This window comes from Sylvia atricapilla, chromosome 6, assembly GCF_009819655.1.
Source record: "Sylvia atricapilla isolate bSylAtr1 chromosome 6, bSylAtr1.pri, whole genome shotgun sequence".
Lineage (NCBI taxonomy): Eukaryota > Metazoa > Chordata > Aves > Passeriformes > Sylviidae > Sylvia > Sylvia atricapilla.
This window is the reverse complement of record NC_089145.1, coordinates 37,850,033-37,877,283: the sequence shown is the minus strand read 5'-3', so window position 1 is coordinate 37,877,283 and position 27,251 is coordinate 37,850,033. Positions and strand designations below refer to the sequence as shown.

The following is a 27,251-nucleotide window of genomic DNA, read 5'->3' as shown; positions in this document are numbered from 1 at the left end:
CTTGGTTGTTGGGCCAGATTGAAAAGCGGGGTGGATTCACACCCAATTCTTTTGGTTAGAGCCCCAAGATCTCCAAAACTGCAGTTCTGGCATGCCCAGGAGCCACGAGGATGTGGCAGAGCAGATGAGGATTCTGGGCTCACACAGAAAGAGGCGACAGTACAGATGCCATGACTCATGGAGAGAGTAGCATCCCAGGGCAGCAGCATCCCAGGGGAGCTGCTCCTATGTCTCATGTGGGGTCTCCCTCCACCCCAGCACAGGAGATGTCACACTGCTGCCAGCAGAGTCCCTCTGCAAGGGAAAATACATGAGTTGCCTGCTCACTGTTGGAACTCTAAGCAATAAAGATCATCCCATCATAAAGTCCCAAGAGAATGAAAGCAGCCATCCCTAAAAAGCAAGGCAGGCAGAAAAAAATGGGTTGGTCTCTATCTACTCCATTCCAGCAGGACATCCTGTCCTTCCAGTACCTAAAGGGGTTACAGAGAGCTGGAAAGGGACTGTTTACATGGGCATGAAGTTACAGGACAAGGGGGGTTGGCTTCAAAATGAAGGAGGGCAGGGTTAGATGGGATATTGGAAAGAAATTCTTCCCTTTGAGGGTCGTGAGGCCCTGGCACAGGTTGCCCAGAGAAGCTGTGGCTGCCCCATCCCCGAAAGTGTCCCAGGCCAGGTTGGATGGGGCTTGGAGCAACCTGGGATAGTGGAAGGTGTCCCTGCCCACAGCAAGGGGTTGGAATGAGATGATCTTTAAGGTCACTTCCAACCCAAATCATTCTGGGATTTTGAGATTATGATTCTTCAGTGCCCTTGGGCACAGACACAGCCAGGGCTCAAAGCACATCCAAAACAGTGAAGGAGCAGGCTCCTGGGAGGGCACCATCCCACAACTTGTCCTGCTGGAAACCCAGCACAAAAACACACAGACACAGCACAGCTAATGAAAAATGGCTTTAGGAAACCTCTTGGCTCAGCAAGAGAGGAAACAATAAAATGCTAAATACATTTTTGCATCAAGAATGGATGCTGCATTTATGAAAAAAAAATATATTCACAGTACAAACTCACAGTTTTCTTGTAAAAGAAAACCCTTTTTTTGAAACCCAGTATTTTATTTAGTGGTGAGCTTCTCCTCTACCCCCAACAAAGTTCATTTGGCAACAGAAATCAAACATCACTATGTTCCTGCAGAGGGGATCACACTTGATTTCCTCTCTGCTGCCACTTCTGCCACCTTTTAAAACCACTCTCACGCTGCCAAGGACCAACTCAGATTTTTAAGTCCCGACTTCAACATTTCACAGGACCAGGCTCTACCCAGCCTTGCGCCTCAGCTCCACCTTCCTCCTCCTCAGCCTCTGCAGCTCTTCCCTGAGGTGCTGCACAGCCTGCAGGATGTCCTGGCGCTGGGGATCATCCTCTGCCTTCTGGGTGTAGAGCAGGAAATGTTTGACAGTTTCAGAGAGCAGCATTTCAGGGTCCACGTCCCCGCGGCGGAGGCGCAGCATCCTCTCACAGGCGATGGCGTAGTTTTTGTGCCAGTTCACCGGGTGACGGGGATGGGAGTTGACAATTTCTTTGTAGGACTGTTAAAGGAACAAAAAAAAAAAAGAAAGAAAAAAAAAAAAAAAGGCAGTGGAGGCAGCAAATTAATTGAACGAAGTGGGAGCAACAGCTTTTAACAGTGCTTCGAAACTGCCTGGAAAGAAACAGATGCTATTTAGATGTCCAAGTCCAGGGCTGGAGTATTTCTGTAATTCACTCTGTGTTTGCCATTCAGCAGCATGAATCAGAAATCCAAGGGGGGCTGAAACGTTTCCTTTCCAACAGCAGCTGTTTGTTTAGAAACATTACAGATGATGGTGATAACCCCATGGCACATTATGTGCTTCCCCCAGAGAGGTGTTACGCCAAGCTGGGGGAAAAAAGAGATTTAACTGCTGCGCCTGCAAGACATTTACTCAATATTTCAGGAGATCAGGACGTCTTCCACAGGACTTAAGCAGTCTGTTGACTTGACTGGGAATATTCATAAGCTCAACAGCAGGCATGTGCCTGAGAACTTTGCAGAACAGCAAAAATCACAGCAAAACGGGCCAGAATTAAGGAAACTATTTGCTGATTCTCTGCTGGAGTATGAAATACTGCTCCTCTATGCCGACACACTGATCACTCCGTACATCTGTTGGCATCTCAGGCAGTCCAGTATTTCCAGAGATACCTACACCAGCTTATGGGTGTTATTCCTTGGTGTGAAATGCAGCAGAATTAATTTGCAGCGAGAAGACTGTTGGATTTTACACTTGCTGGCTCAGATGCACGACTGTGTAATGACAGAGGGGACAAGTGCATAGAGGGGACTTCAGGACAAGCAATCTCTTGGCATGGGTTTGGAGCCCAGCACAGACAACATAATTATAGCAAAAGCAGGGTGTTGACTGGTTTGCTTTTGGCATCCTCCGTGACCGAGGGGGCAAGCAGGAATGGATAAAATCCCTGAACAAATCTCTTTGAATCGGCTATGCTCCCAGTTTGGATAGAAAAGGGAAATGCAGATTACAGGGCCTGTATGGAAATGCTGTATTTCCATGGACTCCAGAAATTTAAAAGAAAAGGGGGAAAAAATTTATGATGGAGGCTGCAGGGAGCATTCCTAACCAAATTCAAGACTTACAGTGTATGCAAATGTGTAAAGTTGTGATTTCGTTTCTGCAGTCACACTGGCCATTTCTGCAAGGTCAAAGATGAAGAAAGCTGTTTTCATCCTAGGAAAACAAGAAAAACTTCCAAGTGGTAATTGCCTCATGCAACCAGCTGACATCACAGGGTTACACACAGCTTCAACATACCCATGTGTGGGACAGCACACAGCATCTCCACTTAAGCCATCAGTGATACAAATTTCTCTCCATAATCTATTTCCTCACCCTGCATCCCAACTACCTTTGAGATACTTGGAGCAGAACCTTCTGGTGAACAAAACAGCCACTTTCCTGAAGGCTTTGCTGGCAGCCTTGCATGCTTCATCTCATCCTGCCAGCCTTTTCCTTCTGAAGCTTGGCACATGTAGACCCAATAAGGCCATGGCCCATCAAGCTGCCTGCTTTGGTGTGTGTTTCCACACCACTGAGCTGGCAGTGCCCACTGGCTGTTGGAAGAGAGCAAAGGAAAATTACCTGGCTTGCCACATCTCCTCGTTGGCAACAGCTTCCCAGGAAGAGGGGCTGAAACTAAATGGGAATGGAAACAAAATTCAGCCATCAGATCCACGTCGCTGGCTTTCACCCACCACAACCCCTCCAACCCAGGCAGCTACAGACCTCCCAGGCTGCTGTTATGAAGCCTGTGGCTCTGACAGCAGAGAATTCAACTGATTCTCTGTCATTCAAAAAACTTTGTTCCTCTCTCTCCATAGAAGGAGCCTCTGGTATATCAGGTGTTTCACAGCATCCCAGATATCAAAGCCAGAGATGTTTTTTACCACCATAGATCAGCCTTTGACATTTAAATCTCTGGATGTCTCAATAATTTTAGATCCTGACCAAGTTTTAAGGTCAGAATTGGACCTCATATTTGACTAGAGATATCCTTGCTGTTTTTCACACTATTAAAAATCACAGAACATGGAATGCTTTGGGTTGTAAGGGACCTTAAAGCCCATCTCATTCCAACTCCTGCCATGGGCAGGGACACCTTCCACCATCCCAGGGTGCTCCAAGCCCCATCCAACCTGGTCTGGAACACTGCCAGGGATGGGGCAGCCATAGCCCTGTGAGCTGTGCCAGCATCTCACCACCCTCACAGGGAAGAATTTCTCCCTGCTATCTCTCCAGAACACCAAACATTGAGATGATGGCTCTTGTTTAATTCCTCTAACACTGCAGCGGGTGTGGCAATGCTGCTGGCAGAAAATGATGAGCTGGAAGGAGCAGAGGCTCCTCTGCCTCATACCTGCCATATTCTTCAGTCCAGTTATAGAGATTCCTTGTGAGACGAATCCACTCTCCTGGGTCAAACACAGCTCCAGAAGGAACCAACTTTTCACATGTTCCCCAGGGCCACAGCGAGTGACTCCTTCTCCAGGTTGAGTCCCCTTCATGAAGACCTATGCAGACAAACACTTCCTTACTGCCAAAAAAAGCCAACAAGAGAGCAATGGTGACCTCAGAGAGCAATGTTGACCTCAGAGACCATGGGCCACCCTACATGCCCTTGACAAAACCAAACCACACCATTCTGTGCAGTAAACACACCCATCCAGCACATCTCCCATCAGCACGGGCACATTTTGGGGCAGTCTGGAAAACAGATCAATTCCCCATCTGGCACTGCTCATCTTGAGCAGCCAGCACATCCTGTCCCCTCTCCTGGACCTCCCAAACAGGCCAGAAGCTGTAGGAGAAGCCCATTTCTCCCCACTGGCACCTGGCTGTGCTCCTGTGCCTCCCCACCCTCGCAGGGTTCACCCCAGCTAGTCTAAATGCAGATGCTATTCTTATTCGTGTGAGTATCTAATCCTTTCTCCACTCTTACTAAGCTATTTTTATATGATGATTATTCCTGGAATACATTCATTCTATGCTAATCAGTTGGCCACAATGTTCACAAAGGAGAAGCAGGAGCAATTTGCTCTCCAACCATCGTCGTTCTGAGCACACAGGAACGTTCCTATTCTCTGTGATGAATTGTATCAACAACAACAACAAAAAAATCATCAGTAAACACACTGCAGATCACCCTTTTTTCCCTCCTTCCTAAAAACCAAACCAACCTCAAAACAACAGGCAATATTATATCCGGATGGAGCTACTTCTGCAGAGATATTTTGCTTTAATTGCAAAAATAATCTCGCCACTGGGGAGGAAGTCAGTGGAGAAAATTGGTCTTTTGGATGCAGTACCAAGCTGTTCCATAAACAATTTCAAGAGGAAAAAAAAAGGTCAGAGATTTTAGGAAAGCTGTTACATATGAAAGAAATGCTTACTGTTTATTTACTTTGAGGAAACGATGGAGATTAAAGGCGAGTGTCCCGTCGGGTAATACTCCTTCCACAGGATTCCACCGGTTCCCGGGAAAATGAACACCAGGTAAATGCTTTGCCAGCTTGGGTAAATACCATTCATAAGTCATCATCTGGAATAAAAAGGTATTGTCACAATTAAAACAGGAATCAGAAGATTTACATCCAGAAGAAATGGTTTCTGCAGTAGTAATGACCGTTTGCTCAGGGAAGTCACCCGCTATGTCAGCAGTGACATGAGACCACAGCACCAGGCTGGGTCACCATGGTCAGACTGGGTCACCATGGTCACACCACAGCACCGGGCAGGGTCACCACTGCCTTCTGATCAGAGGCACCCGGTGTTCACTCCAATATAAAATAGCCACTGCTGGTAAGACACACAACAGGGACTTGGTTTGGTTAAACACCAAGAATTGGGTTTGGGGTTTGCCAACAAGTCACAGACTCCTGTTGCAAAGCCAGGTGTGAGGATGATGTGGCAGTGGAAGTGTGGATGACCCATCCTGTGAATTTTTTTTTCCATTTTCCTATTTCTCAGTGAAAAAGGAATGTGCACACCACACTCCATCCCATGGTTACCCACCAAAAAAAAAAAATTATTTCCACATCATGAGTTGAACACTACTGTATTTTTGTCTCTCCTTGAGAGACCTTCTCAAGAAGATCAATGAATAACTGAACTTTTGCAGCCCTTGTTTAAACCTGCCTTTATAAACAGCACTTTCTGAACCTACCTCCTGGTCCACTAAGGTGATATCTGGCCTCATCCCCTCACAATAATGGAGGTAACGAAGAGCATTCCCAGGCAAGTCTCCTCTTAGCAGGATCACTGCCCCCGTTGGCATGGAGGACAGCACGTTCCTTGCAAACTTATCAACAACATAGTTGTTGCTCTGATCACAAGTGCTGAAGGGAACAGATGAAAAACAGAATCTTAGAACCAGGTATTTGCATGGCTTTGCAGAACTTCAGAACAATTTTATGCAACAGGCACAGGGGAAATCACCTTGGTCAGGCTGAAAACATCACAGAGGCACAGAATGGTTTAGGTTGGAAGGAATTTTAAAGACTATCTCATTCCACCCCGCTGCCATGGGCAGGGACACCTTCCACTATCCCAGGTTGCTTCAACCCTATCCAACCTGGCCTTGAACCTCCAGAGATGGAGAGTGTCAACAACTTAATCACTACAACAACTTAGTATCTCTACTTCCAGAGAAACTGAGATACAGAAACAAAGCATTTAAAACACAGTCCCTCAGAAAGCACCACAACAGACACAACCCAGTACAGTTTTGCCAAAATACACACTGCACACCTTCACCTTAATTCTGATTTCTTCTAGGGCTAAATCTAAAAAGTTATTAGTTGGTGTTGGAAGGGCCAGTATAATGATGGTTCTCATTTGAAATCCTCCTCATCCTTTAATATTTTAATCAAGATTGAAAGAGCCAAGTTTTTGTAGTATCAGGCAGAAGTAGATTTATATGATCTGAGATTGGATCCTTTCCACTAAAGTTATGTGCACTTACTCCAGGTACAGACTCAGATGACACTCCAGGACAAGCTCACCTATGGACAAGTCTTTGGAAAAGGTGAGACAAAAAAAGGATTCCTGAGGATGAAGCTTACACTTCCTTGGTCAGCCTGTACCTCAGCATCCCTACCAGGACACTGATTCCGATCCAAGTGACTGCACGTGGTTATGGGATAGGGAAGCCCCAAACCACAGATTTAACTCTTACAAAATGGGAAAAATAAATAGAAAAAAACCTCAGGGCACAAGGTAACCTGACGGAAACCAAGAAAAGTTCAGGCCAAATGAATCCTGCAAACCTCTTTAGGAGACAAAGCACAGATTTGCACAGGTTTTTTAGTAGAAATTTACATATCTACAGAGTTTTTTTTCCCTCAGCCTCTGTGACATCCCCATTTACAGCCTGGGGTTGGTGACTCTGAGGGAGACCAGACCAGGGAGTCCTACAGGCTGTGATCAGGCAAGCTTACGTGGGGTGTGAAAAGTGCCTTTCCCACTCCCAGCCAAGGACAGAAACCCCAGGAGCAGCCCAGCTCACCTTGTGCGGCGGCACCAAGGGAATTTCTCACCTGTAATTTGCCCAAAGCTGGGAAGTGACGAGGCCAAGAGCTGGAAGCCACTCCAGGCATGGCAGCAGCCAGATGCCCTCCAGCACAGAGCTCCTCCCAAGGCTGGCCAGTGTGGCCAGCCCCAGCCCTGCCAGCACAGCCACCACAGCACTGCTCTGCAGCCAGAACCGCTCCACCTGGGAGAGAGAATCCCACAACCAGGGTTGGGTTGGAAGGGACCATAGAGATTATCCCATTCCACCCACCATCTCACATCTTCCAGGTTGCTCCAAGCCCCGTCAAACCTTGCCTTGGAGCTGTACTTAGGTGTTACAGTTCTGTTTGCTTTATCTTGGCCAAGGTCAGGATGAAAGACATGAGAAACATAGAGTCAAGTTTAGTCTTGGTTGTTTATTATATTTTATCTATTTACAGTCTCATGAAGCCTGAGCTCCAACTTGTCAGTTAGAGAAACATGACAAAATGGAGTGCTCCTCTTACCAAGGCTATTTAATAGATAATTACTTAATACTAAAGTGACACCTATATTATTTATGCTTTTGACCCAATAATGACTATTCAAAGTCCGCAATGCAAGACATCTTTCACTCAGTTAAAGAAAACCACCCAAATCCCTGAAGAAGAAGGAAGAAGGTGAACAAGAAGAACTCAGACAACACTCTGGATCCTCCATCTTGGCTCACACACATTACTATAAACCAAAACCCCAAACCTAAGTTTTCACCCTGTGAGATTACACAACACCACTCAAACTACACACCCACAACTTCTGTGCTATGACACAATCCTGGAAGCCTGTTCCAAGGCCTCAAGTCAAATGTGGTGCCTGCCTGAGGGTCAGCACCCCTCAGTTCAGAAAGCCTGAAATTTTCAGCCTCCAGGGTTCCAACACTTTGGTACCTTCTGCAGCTTCAAGATAACTGCCTGCTCCTGGTCAGGTGGTTTTAAGGTTTTGAATGTTTCTCTCAAAAATTAACATGCCAGAGCAACTTTCAGAGTGCAACTTACCACACCTAGAAACAGAGGCTTTGTAATATCCAAATTTGCTCTCCAAGCAAAGAAGAGGGAATAAAGGCAGAGCATTCCAGTGAACAGCCAGATCACAGGTAATTTCTGCTGCTTTTTCCTATTAAAAAATAATATATCACTCCTAAGACATGATAGAAACCGAAGCAAAAATTATATGTGCCTAAACTCCTTTTATAGCTAAATGCATTTAACACAAGGAGGTGATGAGTCTTTCTTTACGTTTGCCATTTATGAAACTTCTGTTTTCAAAGCACAAAACCATCAGGATTTCAGGAGTTTTAAGCTTGCCACCTACCGAGCCATGGGGTTAACCAGGAGTAAGGGATATTTTGCTCTTAATCATAGATGACCATAGCCAACTGCTGCAATTTCTGCAGCAGCAAGCAGAAGGCAAAGCAAGCTGCCCATGCAGGCAGTAGAGAAAAATAGGCAAAAAATGCACATTGAAGCATATATTGTCCAACTTACGGCAGTGCTGTGCTCCCAAAGGCCACAAGTGCCAGGGCAAGGACAGGAAGGGAGAGCTCTGACTTCATCTGTGCCAGCTGGAAACTGTGGAGAAATTAAAGAGTGGATATGTCTCCCCCAAATCACCCTTTGCACTTACTTTGCAGGGAGTAAGCACCACAGGACATATTCCCATTTTGCTGGGATCAAGTCTAGCAGAAATGGGGACAAGAGTGGGCTACATGACAGGATTTTGAAGGAAAATCACTGGGATGGGGGATGCAGTGTTTTTCCTTCAGTAGGGAAGACAGAGGGCAGGAATGCTGTCCCTGTGCTGGGCACACACAGCCCCAGCTCTGGACAGGATGAGAAAAAGAAGGACAGGAGCCACTCAGGCCCAAAGGACAGCAGCAGCAATAGGTTACTCTCCACTGAAAAGCACAGCCAAGGTGTTACTCACAGCAAAATCTCTCCCATACTGGATCCTGTCTCGGACTTGGCCTAAAATAAAAACAAAGGAAACCCATGAGGAACCCACACACTGATTTGGTATCATTGGGGCAAGGAAAGTCTTCTCATTTTCTGTTTGCAAGAAAGGCAGGAAGCCCTACTCAAACCTTGGCTGCAAGATGTTCTCCCACATTCCTGTTTTATGTGATGCCACTGAAGGATTTACCTCCTGGATAAGCATTATTTCAAGGTGCTGACAACACATTATTCTGTGATTAGGGTATGTCATAGGGTTTAGCCATGATCTCTGTTGTATCATGGAATCATTTGGGTTGGAAAAACCCTCTGAGATCATCGAGTCAAACCATTCCCTCGGCACTGCCAAGGCCACCACTGACCCCTGTCCCCATGTGCCACATCCACACAATTTTAAACCCCTCCAGGGGTGGTGATTCCACACTGTCCTGGGCAGCCTATTCCAATTCCTGACTATTCTTTCTGTGAATTTTTTTCCTAATATCCAATCTAAGCCTCTCCTGGCACAACTTGCAGATGTGCCCTGTATCTCCATGGTGCAATTATTTTCTGGGACATGTCCCCACAGCCTGAAAAAAGTTCAATTCTTCTTTGCTTACCAGACTTGCCCCTGTCTCCTCTGCCCTGACAGAGGCAGAGCTATACAAAATCTTTATGAGATAATGAGAATTTTTATTGCAGAGACCTGCAATCCATGGCACAAGTCTGGGAAAAAAAGACATGCTGCATGGAGGTGAGGAATTACCTTCACTGCTGCCTGTTGGAAAACTGGTGGCTACCAGTAAAAGACAAACTGGTTCAGGAGGTCTGGAAGGAATATTTAACCTCAATATAAATGGAATAGCTAATTGCATCCAGGATTTCATGAAAAAATAAGTGTTAGAGGATAGAGAGCCAGCTCACAGCTCCTGAAGCCCCATCTTGCTGGCAGTTGATGGCCCTGGACACATCCATCACAGAGATGACATTCATGATCCAAGTGGAACCCTCTCCAAAATATTTTCTGGGCTTTTTTTGACCCTGCCTGCCCTTAAAACAGAGCTATGGGATGTAAAAGCTGTCTGTCCATCCAGCAGTGCTCTGGCATTATCCCAACTGGCACCGGGACCAAACGCTTGGATTTTGCTGTATTTATTGCTCCTGCTTCAGACAAGTTCATCCTAAATGTGATTTGTGGTGCAGGATTACACGCAGTCCATCCCTAAGCCTCCTGAACATCAACTTGAATTCATCACATTTGATGGAGAGAGGAGTTAAGGGATTTGCATGCCTTGGTATCGCTCTGCCCAGTGGAGGCTGATTCTCAGGAGACAGCTGGGAACAGGACAACAGGGGAAGTCTCACAAGTCCTTTAGAAGGTGGATCTGATCTCTGCAGGAGTTTTTGGACAGATTTAGTGGCAGCAGCAGGAATTACCATGTCTTTTGACACACATCCTACAGCCACACAGCTCTCTGAGAAGGCTGGAATGGCACACTGATGCTGTGTCACCCTGGCTGCATGTGAGGGGTGATTTCTGAGGATCTGGGACTTTAGGACCCCAAGGAGTGGCAGAACATGTAAACCACACCTTATTATTGTTTTCCTGCCAGTGGTGTGATTTCCCAGGCCTCTGCCCTGAAATCTTGGAAGCAGGACAGACTCTGGGGTAATGGATTGGAGATTTTCTTGGGTGGCCAGAGCCCAACATCCAAGTCAGGGCTGGAGGAGGCAGGTGCAAAACCTACACTCTGAAAGCAACCATGGATTCCTCCCTCCCTTGGCAAGAGCAGAGACCTCAATAACTCAGATCAGGGGTTCCTGAGAACCCTCAAACCAACCATTCACTTAAATTCAACATTAGTAAATAAAGATGAATAGCTTTTAAATGAAAACTGCTTGTGACCTCTTTAAAAGTCTGAGTTAAAAATAGAAGAATAACACAATATTCATCTTAAAAACACCACAAAATTGATGTCACCATCTCCCTCTGGCACAGTTTGTTATTTGGGCTCCTACACACATAAGACATACAGCTCCCAGGAAATAATTTGGCTCACCCCATAAGGCAGTGAGAATTATCTCTCTGCTTTCCCAGCCATGTGACCGATTCCCAGAAAACCTGACAGGTCAAGAGGTCAAAATCAGAAACGAATGCTCAAAAAAATGAAATATTTTCAATTTCCTTCCCCGCAAGCCCTTAATCATCACAAACAGAACATTTCTGCTGTTGCATAAGTGAAAAGGCAGTAATTTAGGAAGTGACCCTTGTTTACCAGATTGAATGTCCCATATTCTTCCCTCAGAAAGTGGGTCAAAAACCCTTGAAAAGTCGTCTGGTCTCCCCATGTCCAGCGGGCTCGATTGAGGTAGGACGAAGCCGGCAGATAGAGATAAGGCAGCAAACCAGCCAAGAAGCATAAACCCAACTTCAGCAAATGGCCTAGGGACAATTCCTGCACCAAAAATATGTCATATTGCGTAACAATGTTTATTTTAGTTTAATCACGCTGGAACTTCAAGAACAGATAAAGAAAAAACATCAAATATATTTACACAGAGCTGATCTCTCAATTTATAGTAAGTCCCTACAAAATGCTATGTTAAACCTCATGATTTTGTGGATTACTAGGAAACTGCATCAAACTGATCTCCTTTGCATGGCAGGGTGAAATTTAAGTGAAGCAAATAATATTAGCTAGGACTCATGAGTATCATACTCATTGCATCTTTCACATTTAAATCATGGCATGACATGCATAGATGGCTGAAGCACTGCAAGGCTGAGATAACCCACTTTGCAGCGATTAAGAGTTGGCTGGTTTTCCATCTGGCAAAAAAAAAAAAAAGAGACCAACATAAATGCTGCTCTAGTACAACTGCACACATCATCACCATCATCAGGAGTCAGTTTTGCCATTTACTTGATCGTGATTACGCTGGCTAAATTGGATAGGCCAACTTTTGGGGTGGGATTTTCGAGACTGCCTAAGGGGTCAGGGAGACAAGACTTTCAAAGGGACTTCTGTGCCTAACTCCTTTAAGTGCTTTGGAAAATCCCACCCTAGAATATTGCACGCTTGCTTTGTCGTTAGCCACTGCCCTGTCAATCAAAGCCCTTCCTCAGCATTTGGGGTTACTGGGAGTGATGATCTATGGAGCAGAGAAAGGAGCTTGACAATGGTGGTGGTCTTTCAGAAGAAAGGTGGCTCATTTGTACTTTAAAAAGGCAGCTTTCCATCCATTACCCAACTTATTCCGTGGTTTCCTGCAGTGGGCACTACTGGGCTGTCCAAAGTGTTTCCCAGGATTATTATACTGGCACAGCCTTGCCCTTGCTGGCAATCAGGGAGGTCTCTCTGGACCTCCCAGCTCAAAAAAAAAAACCACCAAAAAACAACAAAACAACAAACTGTTGAAGAACACAAATATATTGCAGAAGTGATTGTTGATTCTGTTAATGGAAATATATGGCCAGAAAAGGGGGTTGCTGGGGATTCTCAAGAGATTTTGGAACAAGCTTGTCTGAGTTGCATCACAATTCTTGCAGCTCATGGGCTTCACCCAGGCTTAGCTGTACCTTGTGCCACTACTGAGAACCACACAGGGTGGATGTGGCTTTTGCTGGCTACCACCAGGGAGGCAACACACAGAGTTGATGGCATGAGGAATCCTGAGTTTTTAGCTCCAAGAATTATTTTAGCTCAGAGGGTATTCACAAGCAGCTGGGGCAGAGCACTCCTGTGCCAGGGGACACAAGGGAGTTACAGATCACCAGCAGGAGCAAAGGCCCTAAACCGTGATCACAGAATTCCAGAATGGTTTGGGTTTGAAGGGAACTTAGAGATCATGTCCCATGGGCAGACACACCTTCCACTATCCCAGGTTGCTCCAAGCCCTGTTCAGCCTGGCCTTGGACACTTCCAGGGATCCAGGGGCAGCCACAGCTTCTGTGGGAAACCTGTGCCAGGGCCTCCCCACCCTCATAGCCAAGAATTTCTTCCTAGTATCTAAATCTAACTCTGCCCTCTATCAGTTTAAAGCCAGTCCCCTTGTCCTATCACTCCACACCCTTGTCAAAAGGATCCTGTAGACTCTCTTTATATCAAACCCCCTTGAGATCAGTGGCTGTGGTGTCAGACTGTAACTTCAGTGGGTTATGATTAATCACATACATCAACTTAGAAGTGGCACAAGTTCTGGGGGAGAAGGCTTAATTAGAAAAACAGAAGTGTGGGTCAGTAAATACGTACCCTCTTTCTGAAAAGCCGTGAGAGAACCCAGGGCACAATACAAGCAACATAAAGCACTATTGTGTGCTGATTGCACAGACTGAGCCCACAGCAAAAGGCACCCAATTTAGAGATCTGAGAGGGGAAAAAAAATTCACAATTACTATCTACAAGTTGACAAAAAACATCCAGAGATGAAAAATATTCAGCACAGCATCCTTACAGGAGAAAGGCAAACACACCAGTGAGCTCTAGTCAGTTGTAACACAGAACTTGGAGGGGGGGTTATTAGTTACAGGGAGATTTCAGCTGTTTAACAGAAAACATTCTTTAAGAAGTTTTAGAAGAAGTCTTTAAGGTTGTCCAGCTGAACAGCCATGCCTCCATGCATAGAGATCCCATGTAACATCATCACATCATAATGATGAGATGCATCCAATTCCTGAATCTAGTTGACTAGTGGAGGCTGCCCAGCAGCTCACTCTGATTTTTCACAGATGTCCTAAAATAAAGCCATTGTCTATAGGAATCTAATTTTTTGTAATGGGGATCGGTTTTTTCCTCTTTTTTAGGCACAGAGGACTGCAGTCAGGGCTGCACAAACTTCCTAAGCCAAGGGAATTAAAGGTGACACTCCTCATTACTCAAAAAGCTCAAGGCTGTTCCAGTGCCCAGTCACCCTCTGGGGAAAGAACCTTTTCCTGACATCCACCTTAAACCTTCCCTGCTTGTTTCTGCCACTGGTGAGGGTGGTGTGTGAGATGCAAACATTTGCCTTGGTGTAATGATGGGATCACCTTGTAATTTTTAATTAACTGCCCAGGATTCAATGCTGGACACTGCCTTGTCATGGAAATACCTTGCTGTAATTTCAGAAAAACCTTTATGGGTTTCAGAGCTGCCTGGCAGGGCTCAGAACCACCTCAGTAATTTTTTAAGTACATGGATGAACTCCAATATGATGTCTGTATGACCATCTGATTTATGAAAAGCACTGCAAGCTTGCTGTTGGCAGCCTGGCTTCTTCCAGGCGTGGGATGCCAGACACTCAAAAAACCATTGGAACAAGCTCCTTAACAGCTTCTGAAAATCTAATTTTGAAAATCCCATTGGAAACCAGGCATGTGAAACATGGGAGAAGGTTGGAAAATGCCCAGCTCCATGTCTGTGGAGTTCAGGTTGTGGGGGTCTTGGGACACTGCTCATTAGAAAATAATAATAATAATAATTAAAAAAAAAAATCCAATGGTGAAACAAGGTCTCTGTAGCCATTGATAAAACATGTTATTTGAGAACTCACGAAGCTGAGTAAACTACCACTGCAAGACTCCTGAAATTCTAGCCTAGCCCGACAAAAATCCCTTTATTCACACAATTTACAGGAGTCACAGCAGGCAAGTCTGTCGAAGGAAAAAGAGATCAGATGTTCGGGCAAACAAAAGTAGAAAGAACAAGACTGCTGAGCAAAAATATCATTTGGCTGCCTAGTCTGTCTATAAAGTAGAAAATACAGCATGAAATTTAAAGTCTCTGTGTTTAACAATGCCATTATTTTAGGGGCACATTTAATTTAAAAAGAAAAACTGATTGAAAATTTGTTCGTTCCTGTTTTTGAGTTGAAACCTGGTTTCTGATTAGAAGAAGTTTTCTGTAAAATATATCCATATACCCCAAAGAAAATTACCAGTTCTTAAAACAAAGCCTTGAACACCCATAGCCTAGTTTGTGTCTTTGATGCAGAACGAACTAAAATGTTTAGATTGAAATGATTTTGGTTTTCCTGTTTCCACCCTGTGGGTATTAAATAAACCAACCCCAAACCCATCCAGCAGGTCCCAACTCAATCCTTAAGCAAAGTGGGCAGAGTTTTTTCAATGTTTGTCACTTTTGAACATCCAGGCAGGTCAGGGATGGACCCCACTCAGCACAGGTGCTGAAGCAAGACCCAAAATTTGGCCTTTTTATTTTAAACAAAACTAAATCAGCAGTAAACAAACAGGAAATTAAACAAACAGGTGATAACCAATTATGAAAGATTTAAAGAACTATTCACTTTGCTTGAGATGCTTTACCTTTGATCTCTCTTTTGCAGTGGGTGCCTCCTCAAAATGAGCAGTGAGAGCCATCAGCAGCCCCACAAACAGATTGTTTAAGCTGAAAACCTCCGCCGTGATGGACCACTGCCATGTTAGACGAGAAAATGAAAACACCCCCGCAGCAAGGATTCCTCCAGCATATGAGCCAGAAAGCCTGCAAACACAGATAACATGAAATCTTCTTTTCCAACAAAAAAAAGAGCCTACTTTATTGTCCTTCTTTTTATAATTTTTTTTTAAAAAAACACCATACTGTAGCAGCAGCGACGAGTGCCACCCAGCACCCTGCCAAAACATTATATGGTTAAGATCTCCCTAATAATTTCTCTGCTAAGGATTGCCACTGGGAAGAGCAGAGCCTGTTTGACAGCCACCCAACACTGAAGAATCTGCTTCTTCTCGCCATGAAAACTTCCAGGATTGAATTTGGTTCAGAAATCCTGATGAGTGAAGGCCCAGAGGGTCGTGGTACACTGAGCCAAGGAGTCATGGCTTTAATGGGATACTCTGGAGGAGATGCCAGCAAGGGTGCAGCCTTCAGTTCATCCAGGAGCTGAATTAAGAGTGGATTAGGGCTATTCAGGGTGGACAGCATTGGCAGAGCTCTCCTGGGCATCGTTTGGTGTCCTGGGGGTGGGTGGAGGTGGCAGCACCCACAGTCCCAGCAGGGAGAGGTGCCCACTAGGGTCAGGAGTGTGGGAAATGGGTGCCAACTCCAGCAAGAGAGAGGGAGAGGGTGAAGCATCCACTGCTGGGATGGCTGTGAGCCCAAAGCTGGCCATCTCTGTGACTCTCAGATGGGACTATGGCACACATTCCCAATGGAGCTGCCTGCCCAGCTCAGCTAGATGCTGGAGCCAGCACAGGGAGCCCACGAGGTGGAATTCAGGGAACCCATTCCACCAGAGTGGCTCTTCCCAGTCAGTCTCACTGGGAGCAGCTCTGGCTCTGCCTTGGCTGGAACCTCTCCCCTTTAGGAGTCACCCTGAAAAGACGTCGTGTAGGGCACCACAACATGCTCAGTATCCAAAAACACAAATAGCTGTGGCTGTGGTCAAAGCCACACTCCAAAAATTTGCTATTCCACTGTAGGACTCAGCTGGTCTCCACCACAAATTGGGTATTTTTCTAATTCCACCCCAGACAGGCACAGTTCCATTTAATCCTAACAATTCTAGCAGGTTTAAGCCAAAAAGATTATAAACTACCCAACCTCTTCATCAAACTACACGTGTGGTTTCCACACGAGATGAGGAAGCTCCTGATAGAGCTCCCTCCACAAGGGCTTCTCTCCTTGGTTTGCCGGAGTATCTGAAGGTATCTGGAAAACAGGACTAATGATTTTTATCTCCTTTGTGGAGTATTTTGAGATCTGCACCTGCAGGACGTAGCCAAAGGGTGAGAAGTATGAAGTCAACATTGGGAAAAAAGGAAACAATTCTGAGGTGTTCCAGGCCAAGCTCAAGGTAACACAGCAAGTTCAACATGAAGACTGTAGGAAGAACTTTAAAAAAATAACAGAACTGGGAAGAAAAAAAAAAAAAACAAACAAAAAAAAAAACAAAAAAAACCCTAAAGAAAAATGCCAAGAAAGGGCAGCAGGACCATGTGTAAATAAAAACCAACAGACCACCAATACACAAATCCACCTCATAACACTCCTCTTTTGACTAAACCATTTAAAAAGTTCAAACTTTCAGTTATAAAGAAACAACTTCATAAACCCCTTCGAAATTCTTACAGCAAAATAAGGTAAAAAGAAGTTGAAACAACTTTTCTAAAATCTTCTTCAGAAAAGCAGCACTTTAGGCAAACATCCCAATTATTCACCAGTTCTTCTTGTCTTTCTCAGGAAAGACTCAAACACATCATGAGAGTTCAAATGAGATGAAAGAAATCCCATCCTCTTGATAAAAAGCCTCAAACCTGCGAGTTGAGTTTTATGAAATAAGGCTTAAAGCAAAAGCCACTCAACCCAAAGCTTAAAGACTTAGCTATGTGGGACAGAGAATACCTGTGCTCCCCAAGCAGGGCAGGGTCAGGAGCCCAAACTAAGCACAGCCCACAGACCTGTCTGTCCACAGAATCAGAAAAACAATCACAGAATGGCTTAGGCTGGAAGGGAACTTCAAGATCATCCTGTTTCAACCTAAGCCATGGGCAGGGACAACTTCCACTATCCCAGGGTGCTCCAAGCCCTGTCCAACCTGACCTTGGACACTTCCAGGGATCCAGGGGCAGCCACAGCTTCTCTGGGCTGTGCCAGGGCCTCACCACCCTCAGAGGGAACAGTTCTTTCTAATATCCCACCTACTCCAGCCCTCTGTCAGTTTGAAGCCATTCCCCCTTGTCCTGTCACTCCAGGTCGTTGTCTAAGTCTCTCCTCATCTCTCTTTGAGCTCTTTTAGGTTTTGGAAGGGGTCTAAGGTCTCACTGGAATCTTCTCCAGCCTGAACAACTTTCCCAGGAAATTCATGGGAAAGCCAAGGTGCTGAGCTCCTGGCTCACCTCCTTTGTGACAGCCCATTTCATGCATGGAGCACTAAGCTCCTCTAAGTACAACAGGATGTCAAAAAACCAAACAGGAACATATTACATTCTAGAAGAACATCAAGAAAACAGTTTTGGGAAGTGCAAGCTGGAGACCAAGGGTTTTTCTGCAGGTTCTGTTACCAGCAGTGATGGATTTGTGAGTTGGCTACTTCAGAGGAAAACTCTCCAAAGTGGAAACAATCAGAGCAGCTATCTCCAGAGGAGGATGAAGAGCACTTGGCAGAAGAAATGCAACAATCCACAACGAAAAGCAGCACCAGCAGGACAAGTAGAAATTAATCTCATGCAATTGTCAGCATGATGTTGGGGCAAATTAAATCAATCCTGCCCTGCAGCTGGGGTAATGTGGTTATACACCTCATTTTGATCAACATGAGGGTATTCATGCTCCTCTGTCTCTGCAGCCTCTTGGAATTCTCCAGCAGAGTGACAGTCTGCCACATCTCTCCTTCCTCAAAGCCAAGATGACCTCACACTGTCCAAGGAGGCAACAAAAAACCTCAGGCATGGACAGCTCAGCCACCTGCACCACTTTGGACCAAACACCAACCTCAAGGTGGAAAAGACACTGATGGGTGTTCAGTGATGCAAGGCAAAGTCAGATGAAAGAACTTTCCAAAAAAGGCAAAAAAGGGAGAAATTGAAAAAGCAAAGGGATGGAGCAGAGCTTTGAAACTGAGGTAAGAAGCTAAAAGCCAGTAATTTTTTCCCCAAAAGAAATTTAGAAGTGTTCCAGGCCAGGTTGGATGGGGCTTTGAGCAACTTGGGATAGTGGAAGATGTCCCTTCCCATGGCACAGGGTTGGAATGAGATGAGCTTTAAGATCCTTTTCAACCCAAACTAATCTGAGATTCTGTGATTCTCTAAAAAGCACGAAAAATTTTGCAAAGGAGGGCAGTACAATCTACAACTGAAGACGTTGGTGACACATTACAAAAGGAAGCAGGGCATTGGGGAGCCAGAAGGTAATGTCTGCCTTAACTACAGGCACAGAGAGAACTATTGTGGCTAAGACAGAGTATTTTGTGGAAGAAGGTTAATGCAAGACCTAAAAGAGACCTTCCATAGCTCCAGCAAGAGCTCAGCAACCCAGTGACCAATGTGGAGACAGAAGGAACAAGACGAAGAGGCCACTTGTGGTGTGGAAGTTAAGAAGATTTTCATGGCACGTAGTCACTTGTCTCACCAGAATCAAACAGCAAGGCTGGCACTGACAGTGCAAATATTTCCTCCAGTGAAGCCTTGCTGGACCGGAAAGAACCACATTTGGGCTCAGCCACCCTGCCTGGAGCCCCACAACTCTGCCATCTGCACTGGCTGGAGGCTTCCCAGGTGTGCCACAGCTGGGAGAAGGAAACTTTTGGGTTTTTTTCCAAACTACCTTCCAGTTGCTTGACATGTCTTTTCTTTTGACAGCACATCATGACTACAGAGCACAGAGCAGCAGAGATTTACCATCACTCAACTTCCATTTGTGCTTCTGTCTTTAAATACATTTTCCAAATAGAGTTGAGGTGGTACAAAACAGAGAGACCCAACAGCTGAATCCTCGACTAGCCTCATGGAAAAGCAACATTTTAGGAGAGCTTTAGCCAAATATTTTGGGGAGTAGGCAGGACAGATAGCTGTTCCCCCAAAATCCAGCTTATTTCCCCAGTCTTTGGGCCCAGTATGAGAAAGAACAGCCTCAGCACACAGGAGTCAGCTCATGGAAGAAAAAAAGAATTGAAACCATGGCAAAAAATGGCAAGGTCTTCATGACCATCATCTGAAAATGCACTCAGAAGGGACAGAAAGAGTCAGCAAAGGAGAGGTCATACAGTCCTTTGTGATAAATATTTTTCCCATGGCATCTCTAAACATAAAAGGAAAAGACTAAAAAAAACCCCAAAAAATCATGATTTTGTTTTCCTTTTCAAGCGTGGAAGTGAAAGAATGTGCAGCTGGGCCTCAGCTCCAAGGATGTAACCAGTAGGAATTTGCCTTCATCAAGACTACTTTACCTGCAAGTTTGACAGTTTGCAGGAACATTTGGGAAAACTGAAATTAAATATTTTAACCTGGGGTTTTTTGCAATTATGGTTTTTAGCTTCTCATTTGTTGGCAATCACTAAAACATTCAAGTTTGCAATTTAAAATTTTGCCTTTAAGTTTGGTAAAATTTTATTTTAGCCAAGGTTACAAGTCATATGTATTTAACAAAAAAACTCCACCAGCGTTTTTATTTTGAAAACAATGGCAGATATTTTATATTTAATAATTCCCCAAAACATAGTAAATGATCAGCATAAAGCTATACATGGATGGGAACTGGAATTTAATTAAAATGTTTTTGTTAAATGCAATCTTCAGTGCACCGGATTCATTAAGAAAAGTAAGATAATTGGAATGGTTTATTTTTGAAGCTGATGTATTTAACACTGGCAACACCTATCTGTACCTAGTGAAATAAGCTGATTATTTCTGCCTCCTCTTCGCTCCAAAACTTTACAGGCAGCAGATCTTAGCCTTGCATCTTTTATTTATTTAATTTTTTAAGGCAGTGGAATAAGAAAAAACTCTCCTGATTTTTAAAATCTCCACTAATTAACTAAATAATGGATTTTTTTAAAAAAAATTCTGTCTCTCCCTGTGCCTGCAGATGATGACCCTGATATCAGTAGTTCCCTATTCACTTCCAGACTCCAGGTACATCACCAGCAACTTCTGTCTCTGCAATTCTGTGGCTTTGCAGCAGCAAAGATACATCCCTTTAATGTATTTTTATTTTAAGGCAGTGCACTAAAGAGTTAGCATTTTGAATTTAAGAGGTTTGGCTTGTTAATCAATCAATTTAAAAAAACAACTATCTAAACAGAAAGGGACATAGAAGACTCAACAACCAAGCTTCCCACTGATAAATTTTAAGCACGCACGAGCATCAGCGCTGAAAGAGAAGAATTGTTTAAAAATTAAAATCCAAACACGAGTTTAGGGCTTAAGTAACAATAATTATCCCCAAAAACCCCAATCCCTCTGGGTTTGCCTGCCTCTTAGCCACAAACACTCCATGACAAAAGGCAGTTTCTCTTGCTCTCAGCGCTGAAGAGCCAGCTCAGGTACTACAGGGAATAGCAAACCAGATTTCATTCTTCCTCAAGGACCTGGAGCTCAATAGCCACTTAAGCCCTGCCTGTGGCAGGAGGAGGAGGAAGGAGAGCAGGGCTTGGCTCATCTCTCCTGGTTGAGTCCCACGGTCACAAGGAGTGAAGGGAAGAGAGGCAGGGCCACCATAAAATAAAACAAAACCAAACCAATCTAGTCACAACCAGTTTCTGTCTTTCATGTAAAACAGAACTTCAGCAACCCACAGCTCCAGCATTCCCACAGATTGTGATTTCTGGGATGGGGGAGAGCAGACAGCACCCTCACCTCCCACCACATGCACAAAATACCACTTCCTTCACACCCAGCCAGGGACTGCCACCATTTCTTGACTTTTCTTTCTTGTAGTTATTTCATTGAAATGCCCCAGTTTGGAGAGGGGATGGTCCAGGGTGGTTAAGGACTGCTGTGCCCAGTGAGGATTTTGGCAAAGGGGAGCTGGTCCTTGCATCCTCTCACACACATCCTCCTGGACTGGAGATGTCCAGTTAGCGCATGACCTCTTAAGGGTATTGTCTCTGCCCATCCCTTTGGAAATGTGAACCTGTGAAGGTCACCAGCACGTGCAAGAGGCATTTTGCACCCCATCCCTTGTGTCCTGGGGTCAAGTCACCTTGGATCTTCTTGCTGGGAGGATCAAACTGCTCTGGGATGGCAGCAAGACATCTGTGGGTCCACTAGGGATGGGAAGACCTCGCCTTGACAACTCATCAGGGGAGCAAGGAATGAGACATCCCAACCTCACACCTTGCATGCTCCAGGATGTCCATCACCATTCGAGCAAAGCCTGCCTGCAGCAGCCCCTTGCCAAGAAAGTTTGGAATTTAAATTCAACATCTCCATGCCAAGCTATTTGAAGAGCAGCTCAACGAGTGGAACAGCTCATGACAGATCTATAAAATGCACACAGAGCTGCGCTGCTTTAAGAAATATCACCCCATATTCACACTGGAGTTGTACAAACTGTGCTTCCAGCCATTACAAATGGGAACTTCTCTCCTGGTGTCTTTGCAAGTGCAAAGGGTGTATTAGTTCAACCCATTATTTGATTCACAATCCTTGGAAAATAGATACACCTTTATCCCAGGCTCCTGTAATAACCAGCGCCTGCTTCCAGCAGCCAAAAAACCCCAACCCACAGTAGGAGTCGACTTGAGCTATTTAAATGTTTTATAAGTTGTTTTTTTTTTTTTTTTTGTAATTGCAGAAACTTTTCCTAATCTGACATTTGTTAAAACCCCTTATTAGAAATTATGCAGCCGCAGAAAAAAAAAAAAAGAAAGAAAAAAAAAAGGAGAAGGGCGGGTGGGGGGGGGGAAAGGAAGGAGTTGAGAGGGGGGGAAAAAATAGAATAAAATATAAAATAAAATAAAAATGAGCTGGCTTCACAATTACCAAGTCAGCCCATGCAGCCCTTCGCTATTGTACGAGTGGCATAAACCCCCCGGCGGCCTATCAGCTCCCTGGCAGGCAGGGGGCTGCGCTATTCAAAGCGAGAGATACAAGCTGCAGGGCAAAAACCTGGCAGCTCCCATCTGACCCCCCAATCCCCGGCTGGTGACAGCTCCAAGCTCCATGGCAAATTAGCCCTTCTCACATTACAATTGCAGGAGACAGATTCCATTAGCGGTATCTGAAATTGAGTGGAGAGCTGCTCCGTTATCAGACTTGACTCATAAGCGCCGCTATTAATCAGAGCTATGATAGCATTTATATATTTCAAGCTATCTGCCGCCGCTGTGATATTCTGCTACAAAGGGTTGATGGGACTTAGGGAAGGGAACAATGGAGCTTTCTGGGAAAAGCAGAGTAAATCAAGAAAGTCTGTGACTTCCGCACATTCTGAAGGGATTGCGGTTTACATAAATTTTCTCCCAATTGGAGATTGAGCTCTTCCTCATCTTACACATGGGATTTAGTTGTCACTCAATGGTAACAGCTGTGAAAAGGTGAAGCGGCCCACCGCTCAGAATATTGCCTCCGCTTTTAAAGCAATTAACCCATGAACAGGAGGATACCTGGTGATATCAAAGGGATTAAGCCAGGCAGTGCATTATTAACATTTCCTTGAACTAATTCTAACTCTGACTAGCTGTCAGAAAAGACTCTTCAGTCTTTAAAAAAAAAAAAAAAAGGGGAAAAAAAAGAGTTTTTTTGCCCTGCTTTTTCTTCTCCCCCCCTCAAACCCTTTTCAAAATGAAGCAGAGTTACTGCAGCCTCGTACTTTAGAGCCAAATGCAAATGAACAGATTTGGCAGCGTCTTCAAACAGACTGAACTCAGCGCCGGTTTATTCTGGGGACAAGTGGGAAAAGAAACAAAAAAAGATATGTCATCAATTAGCCAGAGTTCATGGCAGATTTCCTAAAGGTAAATTAGCACCTGAGTACATTCCTTTCTTCTTTCCCTCCTAAAACTTTGTAACTACTTCTCACTAAGCACAGCTGCTTTCCAAGCGCCCGAGACATTCCTGCTGTGCTACAAGAGAGATAATCTACGATAATCTGTAATCTGAAAAAATCCAAACAAACCCTGTAAGGAGATTCCTCCTTCCCCAAAGCACAATTTCTTAATTTCCCACTCTGGTTGAGCAAGCACTCCTCTCTCATCCCTCCATCTTCCCCAAATCACATCCACAAAAAAAGGGGTCAGACCATTCAGGGATGAATCTTGCTCTGGCAAACTCGTGTACCCCAGGGACATGGAGCCCTTCCTCACCCATCATGGGCAGCAGACAACTTTTCCCAGCACTGGGCAATTTCAAGGAACCATCAACCACGAGGTCCCTCTGGGATGGCCATGAAGGTCACTGATCCTCCTGGTCCTCCTCAGGGACCTTCCCACAAGAGTTCCAGGAGCCAGAAAGCTCAGTGCCGTAAAGAGGGTCAAGTGCCACTTCCAAAACATCACAATGATTTCAAAATGATGGAATCATTTTGATGATTTCATTATCCAACATGCCTAATTCTCATTTTTGTTGGTTGTGGGAGAAGAGTTGGCTCTGGATTTTATACACATTCACAATTTATTGCCTGAAAGGTTTAGTGGGCAGGGAATACAAATATATATATATATATATATATATATATATATATAAAATAGATATTTAAAAATATACATGTATAAAGTATTAATCCAAAAGTTAATATGATACCCAGAACAACAAACCAAAGAGATGTGAACTGCTTAATTTAACACAACACCTTCCCCCTTTTCAAAATCCTGTGTCCTACTCAGCCAGAAAAAAAGCTGCCAAAAACTTCCTACAAATACTCAGGCAATGACACCATCTACTCCGCTACTGCCTCTGCAATAAAACAACTATGCAATAAAAAGCTTTGTGTATTTAGAAACCCCAAAACAGCCAAACTAAGAAAGGTATACACTGAAAAAAAAATGCATTTAGAGCAGAGGAAACCTTCCTATTTCTCTTTGCAGCAGAGAATGCAAAGAATGCATCCCCTGTGCAGAAAATGACACTTTGGCAATCATATTATAAGAAGATAATTGGTTTACTTTGTAAACTTGCTATGCTTTGCCTCCCACAGTAAAACAAATAAATAGTTGTTTAAAGAAACAATCCTACAGCCACACTCGCTGAGTCCTAAAAACATAAAGCAGCTCCCCCCTCCTTCAAAGCAAAGATGAATTATCTGCCTCAGTTACAAGCAGTCCGAGAAAACTCTTTGTAAATGGCATTTTACGATAATTACAAGCAATTTATTAAGTCTGTGCAGGGGGGGGAAAAATCCACACTTGAGAAGTAACTCAAAGGAGCAAACGGCTCGTTCAGCGATAGTCTGGATTACTGACAAAAAGCCTTTCTGCATCAATGTGCTGCGACACAATTTCGCTTCGAGAAGAACAATCCAGGCTTCCAAAAAAAAATAATGTAATTAAACGAGTAATATCATATATTCTAGCACAATAAAATGAACAAACAGACGTGATGCGGCGGCTGCTTCCCCTCGACCCCAGCACTGCCTGCACAGAGCATCCCACCAGCCATCACCTGGCAAAGGGGAAATCTGCTCAAGGAATAAATTCCACCCTAATCCCGCACGTGCCGCAACATCCCAAACACCACAGAGGGAACCGCGACTCTTCTCCTTAAGCAACAAAACCGTCCCAACCTGCCTAGGAATAAACTCCGGGAAATGACTCAAACAAAAAAGAATCAATGGGGAAGTTAATTAAAAAAAAAAAAAATTAAAATAAAAGCGAGAGATTTGCTGTATGGGGATGCTGGGAGGGAGGGAGGCACGAGAGGCGAAAACCGTGTGCGAGGGTAAACAGCAACCCTGCCCGCCTGGCGGGGAGAAAAGAAAGGTTTTAGAGGTTAAGTTCAGGTCAGACGACAAATGAAATTGTAACAACCCAACTGACATTGTATAATGTCTTCTTCACTCGATCAATAGGGCAGCGTCAGCCCGATTTCCATAGAGATGGCTTCCTCCCCGCTGGAGGGTGGCTATTGTTTGAGCAGGCAGATTTGCCACTTGAACCGTGTTGCTCCCGAAGGATGTGTACTTCATCAATTATTTGTACTCCTAACATCTACATATTTTCATATTAACATCCACGTTTCACACGGCACAAGGAGCAGGTGCTGATTTTGCCATTGGCACCTCGTAGGGGTCACCCCATCAGATAATTTTATTTCAGTACAAAAATGAGGGGGGATTTGATAGACCCGTTTAGTCCCTTTGTGAAGAAGGACAAGCCTGGTTTAAAATACACCACATTACCCTTAGACAGCTACAGCTTCAAGCAGACAGTGCCAGTGAACACTTTCTATTTTAAAAGTAAATTAAAAAAGCAATAATTTTTCTTTTTGTTTTTAGCCAAATGAATGTCCCAAAAAATAAATCAGTTTTAAGGAAAAGCAAAAAATGTAACATTGTAATTTGGCAATAAGACTGACATTACAATTATTAAAAAAAAAAACAAACAATCGCTGCTAGGCTGAGTAATTGTTCCTGCCAGTATCTATGAAATAATTTCTGTAAGTCTTAATAGTTTTTATCAACTCTCGCTTCCACGTTTTCTGTTCCTCCATGCAAATTCTAAATTTGACAGAAGCGTCATCTTCCAAATCCAATTAAACAACAAAACACCTAAACCTTCAGAAGTGCTAGTAATTCCCAAAATAATTCTCAAACTTAGCCTGTCATTTCTCTCCTCTATCCTTATTTCTCTAAAGGAATGATGGCATAATTTACAAAGCACAAAGCGGGCACCCAACGAACTGTCACACTGCAGTCCAAACTACAAACTGGGGAAGATCTTCCAAATAACTGCAATGATGGGAATAACCATCATTAAAAAAGAAACCAGAACCAAATATAGAAAACCTTTAGCAACTCCATGGAGGAGTTTTTAACAGAATGGAGTTGTGCTCTGATGCTGCGCCGGGCGCTGTGCTCGGGAAGGCAGAGCCACTTCCAGCTTCCCAAACAGGCTGTGAAATGCAGGATATTAAATTAAATAACACTCACTTAATTACATGTATTACCCACCAGTGAAAGCAATCGCTTTCAACGCGTACAGAAATATTTAGGAACTACTCAAGCAATTCTTCCAGTGAGTGTGCTTTGGAGCTGATGCTACACACAAGGTGACGGGCAAAAAAGCAACTCCTCTTTAGCAGAGGAAGACGCACCCTGTGGAACAAAGTTTAAGCAAGCTCAGGGCTCTCAGGCTGTGCAGAATCTGCCCCCCCCCCACACCCCTCTATTTATTCCTGCTTTTATTTCTGGGTTGCTTTCACTCCCTGGGAAGGTTTCCCTGAGGGGTGGCTCCGGAAAGGGATGGGAGAAAAGGGCTTTTGTCAAAATAATCCTGGTCGGGAAGCGCCCCGTCTCATCCCGAAGCGCCCCAATACCATTCACAGCCTCAAAACGTGCCCTATTTTCCCCGCAAAAGAACATCAGAAATTGTTTATACGGGTTGCCATAATCCTCTCAAATATGGGTCAGGCTGAGGTTAAGAGCAGCCAGAACTTGCACATCAAAGACAAGCAGGGTTAACAAAAACCCCACGACCACGTGAGCATCCCGATTGTTCCCCATCCTCCCAAGGTTAGAGGTCTGGAGAGGAGGATTCGGACATTCCCCCCTCAGCCTGGAGCTGCTCCGGGAAAAGCAGGGATGCT

The 27,251-nt window shown here is 44.4% G+C and overlaps 1 protein-coding gene across 1 annotated transcript in view; it reads right to left on the bottom strand.

The window, feature by feature from the left end:
* Positions 1–941: 941 nt before the first annotated feature.
* TMEM260 (transmembrane protein 260) overlaps positions 942–27,251 on the bottom strand; it is a 32,702-nt gene continuing 6,392 nt past the window's right edge. The window contains exons 4-16 of the mRNA XM_066322195.1: positions 15,378–15,555; positions 13,327–13,440; positions 11,350–11,529; positions 9,069–9,109; positions 8,630–8,713; positions 8,141–8,258; positions 7,133–7,308; positions 5,761–5,932; positions 4,988–5,136; positions 3,955–4,131; positions 3,180–3,233; positions 2,678–2,768; positions 942–1,589 (exon numbers count right to left, since the gene is read on the bottom strand). Coding sequence (XP_066178292.1) covers positions 1,317–1,589; positions 2,678–2,768; positions 3,180–3,233; positions 3,955–4,131; positions 4,988–5,136; positions 5,761–5,932; positions 7,133–7,308; positions 8,141–8,258; positions 8,630–8,713; positions 9,069–9,109; positions 11,350–11,529; positions 13,327–13,440; positions 15,378–15,555 — 1,807 coding nt within the window. The 3' untranslated portion in view covers positions 942–1,316. The remainder of the gene's footprint in view (positions 1,590–2,677; positions 2,769–3,179; positions 3,234–3,954; positions 4,132–4,987; positions 5,137–5,760; positions 5,933–7,132; positions 7,309–8,140; positions 8,259–8,629; positions 8,714–9,068; positions 9,110–11,349; positions 11,530–13,326; positions 13,441–15,377; positions 15,556–27,251) is intronic.